Genomic DNA, 14,525 nt, shown 5'->3' with positions numbered 1-14,525 from the left:
AGATTGTTCTATTTCTGGACTCAGGAATCACTCCCGGTGAATTCTAGGGACCATATGGGGTGTCAGGGATTGAACCTGCCGGGGTCCAGAGTTCAAAGTAAGCTCTGAGTAGTGCCAGGTGTGTCCCCAAAACAACAACAGCAGTAACAAGAAAATCATTCACAGATGACCTTACTGCAAGAACAAGAATCCAGCTAAGTAAGTTTAGCTCACTGGAAGAAAATTAAGATTTTTCTTTATTTTTTTTGGAAATAAAAAAGGAACTGAGTAGGAGAGTAGGGTGATTGGGTCTTAGTTCCCAGGAGAGGACATGAGAATAGGACCCTTCTTTCCAGGTCTTCCCTCAACCCCTCCCCTTTTCTGGCCAAGCAGCCAATCCAAGTTCTGTTTCCACCCTTGGGTGGGCCTCGGAGTTGTAAGGGGCAAGTTGTGCTGGAAGCTTCAGCTTTGTGCCCAGTGTTGACCACTGGGGGAAGAAACCACCATGAATTTGAACCTGAAGGGAAGTTTGGTGTCGGTGGTGGTTGGCCTCAGCAGAACCGGCTCTGTGTGGATGAGGAACTTAGGACGTCCACATGCTTTCATACTGTTCCTGATTGCATCCTGATTGGCTTCGTGTCCAATCATGACCACCAACATAGTCTCACAGATTTTTTTGGAGATGCACTTTCCATAAGCATAGAGACCACAAAATGACCAGAAGACTGTAGGGTGGCATTACTAAGTCCCTGCTAATCAACAAATATTTTAAATATGAATGGGTGAAGTCCTCCAATAGAAAAGCAAAGAGTTATTGAGTAGACATGGGGAGTGGAGAAGACCAGACTATATAAGACCCTCGTTTAAGCTTCAAGCACATAGATAGACTGAAGTGAAGAAATAAAAGTTTTAGTCCATGCAAAAGTGAAAACAACGGAGCTGCCTTTATTTATAACAGATTTAATAGATTTTAACTTAAAATCTATAACAAGACATAATTGTTAGTGCTATTCTATTGTATTTTAATTATTGTATATTCCATTACCCCTTGTCATTTACCAAGAGTCAGTGCCAAAAGCCCTTTAATTATAGGACATGGCTTTTGCCACTACTATAACAAGGCCAAAAATCTCAATAAAATGATCTTTTTCACGTTCTGGCCACTTGTCCACTTCCCATGTAGAGCAGGGACTGAATAGCAACTTTGTGATCCTATGGCCCCTGTCATCTCCGCAGCTTACCCTAAGTCCTAGGTCACAACGTGAACCCACCCAGGGGAAGGCTTAGTGTCCTGTCCCTTACAGCAGCATTTTGAAGCCCCTAACCCTGGGCCATCTAAGTGAACAATGGTCTGAATTTGTCCCTGTCAGATGTTTACCTGCTCCTTGACTTAGAGAAATAAAACACAGCACTGAGGTGACCTAATAGTGGCTGCTGAGGGCACCTGGTGGGGAAGGAAGAGGCTGACTAGAAATGACCTAAAAATGGTGGTGGAGGAACTTTGACACTGGTGACAGTGAAATGCAGTTTAGCAAAAGCATATTAACAATATGGTTAACAATATTGTAACCACATAACCTCAACTCCAATAAAATTTAAATTTACTCAAAGCTCACTAAATCCAGTTCAGTCACCCAATTCTTTCACAACCCAGTTCAAGAACCACCAGACTGAGTAATTTTCCCACTAACATAAAGAACTATTTTTATAAATATCATCACTGTTATCACTGTCACCACTGTTATCACTGTCATCCTTCATCGATTTACTCGAGTGGGCACCAGTGATGTCTCCATTCAACCCAGCCCTGAGATTTTAGCAGCCTCTCCTTACTCATCTTTCCCAATGCTGCCATATTGGAGACTCTTTCAGGGTCAGGGGAATGAGACTCGTTATTGTTACTGTTTTTGGCAATCAGATACGCCAGGAGTAGCTTGCCAGGCTCTGCCGTGCGGGATACTCTCGGTAGCTTGCTGGTTTCTCCAAGAGGCATATATATACATATATATTTCCCTCTATGTAGGATATATATAAGTATAAATATAAGCATAAATATAAGTAAATCAATTCATAGAAGGATATAACAGCAATCATTAATATATGTGCCACCAATGCTGGAACAACCAAATCATTAAAACAATACTAACACATCAAAAGGTGTTAAAGGGGAGACTGAAAAAGAGGAATTAGAAGTTTCGTTCTTTAAAAGTTTATTTTGTTTGAGCTGACTTAACTGCGTCATTCCATAAATACACCGAACTTGCTGCAAGGGTCTGAAAGCCCGTCAGGGATAGCAAACAGGAACAATGGGCGGGTGTCAAAGGGATATGGTTAAAGGTGACTAATTGTTTGCTTCATGTACTCCGGCTATATCTACTTTTTCTCGCTTCTGTAATGGTTGCTTTGCAGCGCTTGAAGAGGATGTGGACGCTGGTGGGCAGAACAAGTTTTGCAGGTGCTTACAAAAATGCTCGGGGACCAGGATGAGGTTTTTCCTAATAAAGTGCCAGTGGTTCTGCTGTGAGGCTGCTGTTCCTGCCAACAGGACAGCCTGGTGTCAGTAAAGACTTCTCCAAATTTATCCTCACAACAAAGGGACAAAGAGATAACAGTACATCAAACTGCGAGGGGGGGGGGTTCCAAACCTGGAAACAAAGTCACCTAAACAACGAATAATGCAGAAACATTGAAACATAGAAATACTAGGAACATTTAGCATGAGGTATGTTTCAATGTTTTGAAACACATGATATATATTTTATATATTAATGTCCCCCCATTGTTCATCAATTTGCTTGAGCGGGCACCAGTAACATCTCCACTTTGAGACTTGTTGTTACTGTTTTTGGCGTATCAAATATGACATTGGGAGCTTGGCAGGCTCTGCCATGCGGGTGGGATATTCTCGGGAGTTTGCCGGACTCTCCGAGAGGGACGGAGGAATTGAACCCGGGTCAGTCGTGTGCAAGGCAAACACCCTACCCACTGTGCTATCCATAAAGCCCTTATATTTATAAAATATATTAATATATTTTATACAATTAATTATATTAATTTTATATATGAAATTCTACCCAATAGCAACAGAACACATTCTTCTCAAGCACACATAGTACATTCTCCAGGTCACATGCTGTGTCACAGGTAGATAGGGAAGGGCCCCATGGCAATGACATTCTTGGGAAGTAATAACCACTAACCCTAAGGCTTTCAGGACCCACCTCATGGATACAAGATCTAATGCCTGATAAAACCTTTGTCTGGCACCAACACAAACCCAGAGAAGGCTGGACCCCCCTCCCCCCTGGCTCTAAGAGAAACTGCAACAAAAAAAGAAATTTCAAAGAATATCATCAACTGCTCCCAATTCTACCCCCTCGAAAACGACCCTAGCAACAGACTCTTACCTACATAGAAAGCCCCATGTGAGGCAGGTGGGGAGAACCCTATAAGCGCCAATTTGAACACAGGAAACTGTCGCGCGCCGCTTCGTCCAGCAAAGAAACACGCAACTCGGAGATCCTTTTGGCTGCGATTTATTCAGGAACTTTCTCATGCGTTAGAGAAGAAATCAGGAACGGGGACGTGGAGTAAGGAGGAAAAGGGGACGCATGAGGGAGAACCGACTAGCTAGGTGACTTCCCCCCTTATATACTTCTCCCTGCCTGTTTGCCCTCAAGTGTCTGCAGCTGATAAACCAGCCATAACTTGTGAGCGTGACAAGACATCCTGATTCCCCATCAGGTGTTGTTCACGAAGCACGGTGCAACCAACAAGAAACAGGTGTTCACGAAGCACGGTTCCATGGAGGCTCTCCACAGGAAACATGTGCTTATGCTGCCCGTGTTCACATGTTGTGGCCAAGCACATGTCATACCTGCATCTCCCCTCTTGAGATGCACTGAGGCACTCTCCGCCTTGGAGAAGCCCGTGTTCTCTCTTGAATGCATTACTCTCTCTCCCTTTCTCTCCCTCCTTCCCCTTCCCTAAAAAAACTCCAAATAAAATCTGTTTTTACTTTAGTGCTCATCTCCTCCTGATATTCTTTTCTGTGAGAAGGCAAAGGACCAAGCCAAGCTTGGCTAAGGCCTAGAACTGACTTTCCTTTCCTGCAAAGAGCAATGCCTAACCCCACCCTGAGGTGTGTTAAAACACAAAAAAGAAGGCCCAGCAAGGCTCTATCTCTCCCGCTGCCCACGTTCGGTAGTCTCATGCCACTTCCCCACCCCGGGGGAGGTTGATGGCAATGATGAGCCAGGTGAAGGAAGGAAGAAGGCCAAACTGGTTGCTGGATCAATTTATTTCGTTCTCTCTCTCTGCTTCTTCTGAGTCTCCCCCGGTTCTCGATCTCTCTCTGGATCTTCCCCTATTCCCCTTTCTGCCCCGCTCGCTCTCACTTCTTTCACCTTGTACTCTGCTTATGTGTGTGCCACTGTGCTCTCTGCGCCTGTCTCTCTGTGCCTGTCTTTCTGTGTCTGTCTCTCTGTGTCTGTCTCTCTGCGTCTTCTGTCTTCTTCCTCTTCTTCTTCTGCCTCCTTCTTCTTTCTTCCCTATCTCCTGTCTTCTTTCTCCCCCCTGTCTTCTTTCTCCCCCTCCAGTGCCCCACAGTCTTAGTTTATATAGCAAACTACATAGGGTGGTGACACAAAGGTGGGTTTAACATCAACAAATCAACAAAGAAGGGTAAGACCATTTCTTGAGGAGATTAACAAAATCTCATCTAAGGAAATTTCATCTAAGGAGATCCACTCAAGGGTGTGATTCCAAACAAGGATGTATCAGGGTGTGAGCTAGTAATCTATTTAAATAGTTATAGTAAATCTACTTCTAATATTTCTAGCAATGTCATTCTGTATGAGCACAATAAGAGATATAAAGTTTGGTTCTTCCTGAGGACATCTCACTATACATTTCAGACCACAGTCCTCAGGCCAGGTTAATCTTCCTAACCCCAGCAGGGTCCTAATCTCGTTGTTACTTTTGGATCATGACAGCATTTGTCCATGACCATGCTCTCAACTTATAGTTGAGTATTGTGGCGCTTTGGACTGGCCCATTTCGATGCCAGGGTAGCACATAACTCATTGCTTGCCCTGGATCCATCCTGTCCCTTGTCAGGATCCTGCTTTTGGGGTGCTAGGAACTGAGGGAAACTGAGTTAAAAAAGCAGATGCCCAGGAGTAAATATTATTGGAGTCAATCAACTCCCAAGTTACAAGCACAATATTGTCTTCCTGTGTCCATACAGAAAGGACATTGCTTTAAGGTAAACTATGTTCCCTAAGGCAAGGCTAAAAGGACAAGCCCCATGTTTTCCTACACTGAGGCCATGGCTCCCTGAGAAATCAGATGGTGGGAATTAATTCTTGTGACTGGAAGACCCAGTGGACGCCAGGTGTAGCTTGAGCTACCCTGTGGGGCTGGTGGGACTCGAAGTCCATCACATGCAGGGGCTCATCGTAGACTTTATCAGTCCTGGACTTCCCAGCTTGTTCTGAGGTGGCAGGAGTGGGTCTGAAGAAGTGAACGTGGCATCTTTCCCCTCTCTGCTTCACATAAGTCATCGAGGGGGGAGGGGCAGGGGAAGGGGCACCAGCACCATTTTGAAATGAATAAAATGAAACATGAAGACATGAACTCTGAGCTTCATATCTCTTTATTTCTTCACTCAGCTGAATTTGTACATACATCCCTGAAGTCATCATATGAAGAGTTATGTAGGAACAAAAGTATTAATGGTGGAACTACATGTTCTTACAACTGGTTTAATCTTGAAGGGAATTTGATAGATTCTCCCAGAAAGAAGCAGATGACACAGATCCTGTCCTCAAGCCATGTGTAAAGTGTTCACACAGAAAACACCCGACATTCCTCCTGGGAAGGGAGAAGATTCCAAGATTCCCTCTTCCACACCCCACCTGGAGGAGCCCTCCACGCAGTCTCCTTCAGCACGAAGACAGGACAGAGCTGGGAGCCCAGGGCCAACCCGCCCTTGACCACCTCGTCCTGGGCTCCCTTACATGAGAAAATGAGCTCCTGAGGAGGCCACACGTCATTACTTGAGTTCTCTAAGTCGTGACCTAATTTCTGGTTCTTAGGAATTTTTTAAAAATGAAAGAGACAGTGTAGAGGAGAAATTTCATTTTTTTTCCAGAAGACCTAGACATGCACTTAGAATTTTTTGCATATGTATTTAATCTGGGCAATTTTACCATATTCTGATTTTTTCCCTAGTCTATTCATGGTGGTGATGAGCAACAAAATCTTTCAAATACTCACAGACTCCTTTGTCCTTAACCCAAAAAAGGCAGGTGGACTCCACTCTTCCCTAGTCTTGAAATGAGAAGAGCACTGGCTGAGGAGCAGCCATAAGAGCAACATGGCCATGCACCTGCCCGAGGCCAGTGGCCACTAGCCCTGGGTAGTAGGACGGCCACGGGAGTCAGGCTTCTTCCAGATGTCACTCTCAGCTCCTAGCTGGGTGTGGGCTACTTTCAAGCATTTATAAATGGCTTCCCCTGGTTATGTGTAAATATCTTGTCCTTTGACCCTTTGCCAACCTCTACTGGGTCATGGTGTCTACTGATTCCAACCTGCCCACATAACTGTTGTGACTTGTGCCTCTGATGACAAACCCTTGAACTCTGGTATGAAACAGATTACCCAGCAGTGGAGTGAGCAGGGAAAGAGAGAGAAAGAGACTAGAAATATCATAAGGACAGTGGTGAAGGGTCTTAGGCACTTTGATATTGGTGAGGTCTTTTGTACATCAAAACTGTAAAAACTAACACTATTATCACTGTTACCTGAACTGCAAGAAAAATTAAAATTTAAGGGGGCTGGAGAGATAGCACAGCGGGTAGGGCGTTTGCCTTGCACGCGGCCGACCCAGGTTCAAATCCCAGCATCCCATATGGTCCCCTGAGCACCGCCAGGGGTGATTCCTGAGTGCAGAGCCAGGAGTAACCCCTGTGCATTGCCCGGTGTGACCCAAAAAAGCAATAAAATAAAATAAAATAAAATTTAAGGCTGGAGAGATGGTCCAGGGGGTAAGGCAATTGCCTTACATGCAGGCACTTGCCTGGGGTTTGATTCCCAAAACCACTATGGTCACCTGAGCACCGTCAAGAGTGATCCCTAGGCACAGAGCCAGGAGTAAGTCCCGAACAACACGAGTATAACCTAAATGTCAAAAACAGAAGACTGATTTTCCAGTTATATAAACATAGGTCTATATAGCTTGGTTTCCGAAACATTTTTCCTGGTTTTTCAACCTTATTTCTTCCTTCCTTTCTGACCCCCTACTATCTGCCCCTGCCTGCTCATTTATAGCCCTCCAACAAACAGAAGGGTGATGAGGAGTGGGTGTCTGCCTCTCAAACTCTCCAAGTCATAGACCTTCTTCCTTTCGCTACATTCTACCATGCCTGCCCCCAGCCTGAGGGTCTCTAAATTAAAGAGGCCCTGGCTATGATAGACACCTTTGGGAACTTCACGTTTTGTTTGTTTGTTTGTTACTTTATTTTGGGTGGCTAAAAACATGATGCTCAGGAGCTACTCCAGGATGCTCCAGAAACCACGTGGTGGCAGGTATTGAAACTTGCCTGCTACCCACAAACATGTGCCCAACCCATTGGGTGATCTCTCCAGCCCCTGGTAACTGATTGGGGGTGGGATGGTCAGGGAGTCCCACGTGGCTATGCTCTGGGATCACTCCTGGCCATGCTCAGTGGATTGAAATTTCCAGTTCTTGAGCTTAGGAGCTTACTTGTAAGAACGTTCACCAAATATATTTGGGACCGTCTTTTTGGGCCTATTTCTTGAATCTTGTTTCTGAGATTTGTTTTTGGACTTTTCCTGAACACTTCTCATGTCTTTAATTCTCTGGATGATCTCATCCAAAGTAAAAGAATATCCCAACCCGTTATGGCTCTTTATCAGTTCATTGGCCATTGTCAGCAGAGCTGTCACCTGGGTTTCCCCAGATTCACCTGACTCCCTGTTATTAAAGGCCCAAAATCGCCTTCCACACTCTTCAACAGTGTTCCTAAGAGCATTGCAATCTACACTCTCAATGTAATCTTCGATGCTATCACCCCCTAGATCTTCCTTCCGGGTGAACAGCACAATTGTGTATTCCTTAACTTTCTCTCCAAAGATTTTCTCTAACTGCACCAAAACACTTTGATCCACTTGAGTGAACCTTCCCAACTGGAACACCAGGACAAAGAGAATCTTGTTCCCTTCACAGTAATACGAACAGCGTTGGACCTCCTCTACTAGCTGGGATGGGCCCTCAGAGTCGTTGGGTACCAGGAGGAGAGAGGGCGTGTCCACAACCACCACTTCCTGTTTCCCCCACTTCTCCTTGCCGCTCTGGCAGGTCTTGGTAACCGACTGAGCACTGAGATGTGAGGGGAACGCCGTCCTCCTGAGGATGGTGTTTCCAGTTGCGCTCTTCCCAGTCCCGCCTCTCCCCACAAGGACAATGCTCAGGGTATCTGTAGAGAAGAAGAAGAAGAAGAAAAAAATATTTGAGCAAACTCCTCAAAGTATTATGCAGATTCAATGCTGTCCCTATAAGGATACCCATAACATTTTTCAAAGGAATAAACAAAACACTCCTGAAATTCATATGGAACTATGAACCCCCACGAATAGCTAAAGCAGTCCTTGGGGAAAAGAAGACAGGCAGCATCACCTTCCCCAACTTCAAACTGTACTACAAAGCAGTAGTAATTAAAACAGCATGGTATTGGAATAGAGCAGACCCGCAGAACAATGGAGCAGAGTTGAATATTCTGACACAGACTCTCAAGCATATGATCATTTAATCTTTGATAAAGGAGCAAGAAATGTGAAGTGGAGCAAGAAAAGCCTCTTCAACATGAGATGCTGGGAAAACTGGAAAACTGGACTACATACAAAAAAATGAACTCAGATCTCTGTCTAACACCAAGCACAAAAGTCAAATCCAGATGGATTAACTGACACAGAACTCAGTGTCAGACCTGAATCCACAAGGTACATGGAAGAAAATGTAGGCAGAACCCTCCATGATATTGAAGCTCAAGGCATCTTCAAGGATGACACACCACTGACCAAGCATGTGGAAACAAACATAAACAAATAGGATTACATTAAACTAAGAAGCTTCTGCACCTCAAAAGAAACAGTGACCAAGATACAGAGAGAGCCCATGGAATGGGAAAAATTATTTACCCAGTACCCATAAGATAAGGGGTTAATATCCAGGATATACAACACACTGGTAGAACTTTTCTAAAAAAAAACTTCCAACCACATAGAAAAATAGGGAGAAGAAATGAAGAGATACTTCCTCAAAATATAAATACAAATGGCCAAAAGGCACATGAAAAATTGCTCTACATCACTAATCATCAGGGAGATGCAAATCAAAACAACAATGAGGTATTATCTCACACCACAGAAACTGGCACACATCCAAAAGAATGAGAACAACCAGTGCTGGTACAGATGCAGGGAGAAAGGGACTCTCATTCATTGTAGGTGGGTATGCTGACTGGTCCAGCTTTTCTGGAAAACAATATGGACATTCCTCAAACAACTAGAAATTGAGCTTCCCTATGACCCAGAAATACCACTTCTGGGAATATATCCCTAGGGTGCAAAAAAGAACAACAGAAATAACATCTGCACTTGTATGTTTATTGCAGCACTGTTCACAATAGCCAGAATCTGGAAACAGCCCAAATGCCCAAGAACAGATGACTGGTTAAAAAAAAACTTTGATACATCTACACAATGAAGCACTATGCAGCTATTATAAAAGATAAAGTCATGAAATTTGCTTATAAGTGGATAGACATGGAGAGTATCCTGCTAAGTGAAATGAGTCAGAAAGAGAGAGACGGACATAGAATAACTGCACTCATTTGTGGAATATAAAATAACAAAATATAAGACTAACACCCAAGGACACTAGAGACAAGGGCCAGGAGAATCACTCCACAATTTGGAGGTCTGCCTCATGTGCTGGGGGAGAAGGCAGTTGGAATAGAGAAGGAATCACTAAGTCAATGATGGTTGGAGGGGTCACTCAGGAAGGGAGATGTTTGCTGAAAGTAGAGTAAGTACCAAACACAATGATCTCTCAGTATCTGTATTGCAAACCACAATGCCTAAAAGTAGAGAGAGAGTAAGAAGGAAGGTCTCTGCCATGGAGGCAGGAGGTGGGATGGGGTGGGGGTGGCGGGAGGAACACTGGGGACATTGGTGGTGGAAAATGTGCATCAGTAGAGGGATGGGTGTTCAATCATTAAATGACTGAAACTCAATCATGAAAGCTTTGTAACCATCTCATAGTGATTCAATTAAAAATGAAAATAAATAAATAAACAAATAAGGAAGGATAAAAGAAAAAAGAAAAAGTAGTTGACCTGAGTACACCTTTCCCAGTTAGGCCACGTATTACATGAGAGGATGCTCAGAACACACAAGCCCTCTTCCCCCTGGAAGCTCCAGCCCTACACATAGAAATGACTTGTACGTCATAATGTTTATCAATTCAGAAGCAGGACATGATACCCAGTCTCTGTCCTGTGCTAAGCCAGACAGGGAACTGAATCTCCTCTGCTTCTATTCTGGAATCTTCTCTGACTTCTTAGCACGCTGTGAGTGCTCTGGCTTTCTCATTCATGTCCTACTCATCTGGCTCCAGTCTAATATTTTATCTTTGTCTTCTGTTTGTCGTGTGACTTTGTCTTATTTTATTGAACTTTACATTTTTATTAAAAAGCAAGTAAATTACACAGACTGTGGAAGGATTAATGCTTCCTTCAGCAGAATCATGCTAGCATGCATGATTTCTCATTTAAATCAACTTGGGGTCCAGGAGATAACAGGCGGGTGAGGGCAAATACCTGGCCAGGCCTTCATCCCCAGAACTACACTGCCTCTGAGTACCAGGCATTACCTGATGCAGCCCTGGAGGTCCCTGAGCACTTCCAGGGTGGCCACTGGGGTCCCTGGCACAGTAAGAACTTGACACTACCATGCCCTTCCTATTGGTCAAGAATTTCTAAAAGAAGCCACATGCCCCCTGAGCTCCACTTGGAAGGCAAGAAGAGCACTTCTTTAAAACTTGTGTTTAACCTTTATTGCAAACCACAACACCTAATCAGAAAGAGTGAACAAAAGGGAATACCCTGCCATAGTGGCAGTGTGGGGTGGGGGGAGACAGGACTGGGGAGGGGGGGAGGGATGTTGGGTTTACTGGTGGTGGAGAATGGGCACTGGTGAAGGGATGGATTATCAAACTTTGTAAGGGAGAAACATGAGCACAAAAATGTATAAATCTGTAACTGTACCCTCACGTTGACTCACTAATTAAAAATAAACTATTAAATTAAAAAAACTTGTGTTTAAAAATATGTTAAGTTAAAATTTAAACTTGTGTTTAATTGTGTCTTCACGATGAATCAAAAGCCATTCATGATCTTAATAAAGGATAATCCACTACCTTGGTTCTGTATGTGTGGATGGAGAATAAATGTCACTTAATGAAATGTCAGGTGAAAAGATCTTACAATATGTTTGTTAGGGGTCCCTGTGTCTTCGTGTCTGAGACAGACTGTGACCTGTCCATCCATTAGATCTTTTTATGTATCTCCTCAGCCATAAAACCTTTGCCAAGGGATGAATATCCACCTCAACACATAAAGGAGAGACTTCTACCTAGGAGAAATTTTAAAATATCTTATCCTAAACCTATAGTCTCATAATTATGTTTAGAGGATGAAAAGAAATAGACTGACCCTCTAACACCTCCATATTTGTCATGTAATTTAGTCTCTGCTTTCACATGAGGCTGACACCCAAGGACAGTAGGTACAAGGGCCAGGGGGATTTCCCCATAGCTGGAAGACTGCTTCATGAGCAGAGCGGAGAAGGCAGATGGAATAGAGAAGGGATCATTAAGAAAATGATGGCTGGAGGAACCAGTTGGGATGGGAAATACATGCCGAAAGTAGATAATGGACCAAACATGATGACCTGTTAGTGTCTGTATTGCAATCCATAATTCCCAAAAGTAGAGAGAGAGTATGGGGAATATTGTCTGCCATAGAGGCAGGAGGAGGGAGGGAAAGGGGAATTATACCCAGGATATTGGTGGTAGGGAATGTGCACTGCTGGAGGAATGTGTTTGATCATTGTGAGATTGTAACCCAAACATGAAAGCTTGTAACTATCTCACAGTGATTCAATAAAATTTTTTAAAAATTGTTTTAATTTAGTCTCTGCTTCCTACCTTCAGGATGACATTCAACGCCCTCTATCATTGATATCCCCTCTCATTGCCATTATCAAGAAGTGTGACACCTCCATCTACATAAAGATCGTCCCTTTTGTTCCCTACAAATGCTGTGCTCAATCCAGCACTTAAATTCCAATTGAGTGTCCCAACAGACACATTTCCAACTTCCCACACCTGCCCCCATACCCTACACATTCCCCGGACCCCACTGCAAGTAGTATTTTCTCCACAAAGGTTCTACTCACTTTCCCACATGTCCCTCCTTTAAGAGGCTCCCAGAGCCTGGCTCCCTCCATGCAGAACATGACAAGTCAATAAACAGATGTGTCTCAGACCCCGAGCCAACAGCAACCCTTTCTCCTCTGCTTCAAACATTCTCATCTGAATGAGGGAAAGGGATGTGTAAGGCTGAGTTGAAAGAATCTCCGACTGAGTGGTTAGAACAATAGGGAGAAGTATCTGGAGACTCCTGCCTAAGCAGTAGATATGACAGAGTGACGCGGATTCCAAAGCCCACCTAGTGCCATGTGACTCTGCCCATGAGAGAGTTCAAGATCCCTGAGCTTATCAAGTCAAGAGATTTGCCTCCCCTCTCCGACAGAGAAAAAAAACAAGAGATTCCACAGAGAGTAATAAACGGAGAGGCAGAGAGAGAGAATAAGAGATTGAGAGAGAGACTGGCATATGGGGAGAGAGAACTCAGTTCAAGAAAACAATAGGAGGGGCTGGAGCAATAGCACAGCGGATAGGGCGTTTGCCTTGCATGCGGCCGACCCGGGTTCAATTCCCAACATCCCATATGGTTCCCTGAGCACCGCTAGGAGTAATTCCTGAGTGCAGAGCCAGGAGCAACCCCTGTGCATCGCCAGGTGTGACCCAGAAAGCAAAAAAAATGTATTTTCTGCTCCTTTTTAAAGAATGTAGAAAGATTTTCTGTGCGTTACTTACCTTCCTTTACCATGGCACATGGCTTATTCGCATTCTGCTGCGTCAGAATCACGAGTTCTTGCAGGAGCTGATCCACCTGCTGCTGTTCCTCCTCCCCCACTGCTTTGTAGTTGGAGAATTTTTTATTTTTACACTTCTTGAGACTATTGAGAGAATCATCTCTATCTTTTAACATTTCTGTACTCTGATGTCTATCTTCTTCCCTGGTGAGGAGAATGAACATGTGCTCAAAGACTTTGGTTCCAAAAGTTTTTCGAAGGGTTTCCAGCAGATCTTCATCTTTCTTGGAAAATGAGCCGATGGGAATCACCATCAGGATGACATGGGGGCCCCCACCTGTGGTTCTCTGAAACCGCCCCTTAAAACTATCTGGAGATGAGATGTCTGGAGAATTGATGATCAAAATGTTCCTATTTTCCCAGACTCTACTCTGAGACTGAAATTTTGTGGTCATGGGTTCTTCACTGAATCCGTTGTCAAAGGCCTGCTCCCCCAGAAGGCGATTTCCGACTGTGCTTTTTCCCGCGCCGTGCTTGCCCACCAGCAGGACCCTCAGTTCTGATGTCTCGGGGGCCAGCTCGTTGCCGGCCGACTGCAGCTGCATCTCCTCGGACCCCGTAGGCAAAACGGGCAGACTCAGTCTCTGCTTGCAGATGAATGTGGAGATGACAGGGATTGATTCCCATTTCTGCCAACTTTTATAGACAGTGATAGCAGGACTGTGAACCCATAAAGCTCTGACCTGGTCAGAAGATACCCAGTAGGTGGAAGCCGGGAAAGGGTGACAGGCAAATGCACCTGTCTCACACTGCAGAAAGTGTGAGATTGCCCAGAAACATGACCATAGTAGGCTTGGCCTTTGCTAGTCTCAAACCTTTAATTTCTCTCATTCCATTACTACATTTGATATGGAGCATGCTGGGAAATTCTACAGTTAAGGTTACAGATTCTCAAATCATGGTGATGCTGGTAACACTGTATTTATCAGAATGCTTGCCGGAAGAACTTAAACCTGATGCAGGAGGAGTACCCAGTTACAAGCCACAGAAAATCAGTTTCAAAACAACAGGCAGTGTTGGTTCATGGCAGCTGTTACATGAAAAAAACTCACAGACGCTTATACTCATTTGCAATTTGTAACTGATGTAACAAAGCCTGTGCAGATTGAAAACACCATTGATCAAGAGGTCCAGACATTGTCTGGTGGGGAACTGCAGCAAGTAGCTTCTAGCCCTGTGTCTGGGCAAACCTGCTGATGTCTATTTAATTGAGGAATCATCTGCCTATTTGGATTCTGCGC

General features: G+C 44.2%; 1 protein-coding gene across 1 annotated transcript; it reads right to left on the bottom strand.

The window, feature by feature from the left end:
• Nucleotides 1–5,612: 5,612 nt before the first annotated feature.
• On the bottom strand, nucleotides 5,613–13,700 carry LOC129406621 (GTPase IMAP family member 8-like). The gene is made up of 2 exons (XM_055144974.1): nucleotides 13,226–13,700; nucleotides 5,613–8,480 (listed from the first exon to the last, which is right to left on the bottom strand). The coding sequence occupies exons 1-2, from the start codon at nucleotides 13,677–13,679 to the stop codon at nucleotides 7,744–7,746; spliced, it is 1,191 nt and encodes a 396-aa protein (XP_055000949.1). The 5' UTR covers nucleotides 13,680–13,700; the 3' UTR covers nucleotides 5,613–7,743.
• Nucleotides 13,701–14,525: the final 825 nt, after the last annotated feature.

Source organism: Sorex araneus, chromosome 1 (genome assembly GCF_027595985.1).
Source record: "Sorex araneus isolate mSorAra2 chromosome 1, mSorAra2.pri, whole genome shotgun sequence".
Lineage (NCBI taxonomy): Eukaryota > Metazoa > Chordata > Mammalia > Eulipotyphla > Soricidae > Sorex > Sorex araneus.
Note: the sequence above shows the minus strand (reverse complement) of the source record. Positions and strands in the feature narration are given on the sequence as shown.

What these genes read in the sequence shown, in the direction of transcription:
- LOC129406621 (XM_055144974.1), bottom strand. Translation starts at nt 13,679, where the DNA reads ATGACCACAAAATTTCAGTCTCAGAGTAGAGTCTGGGAAAATAGGAAC. An exon ending in ATGTGCCATGGTAAAGGAAG is followed by an intron (nt 8,481 to 13,225) that starts GTAAGTAACGCA and finishes TCTTCTCTACAG; the next exon opens with ATACCCTGAGCATTGTCCTT.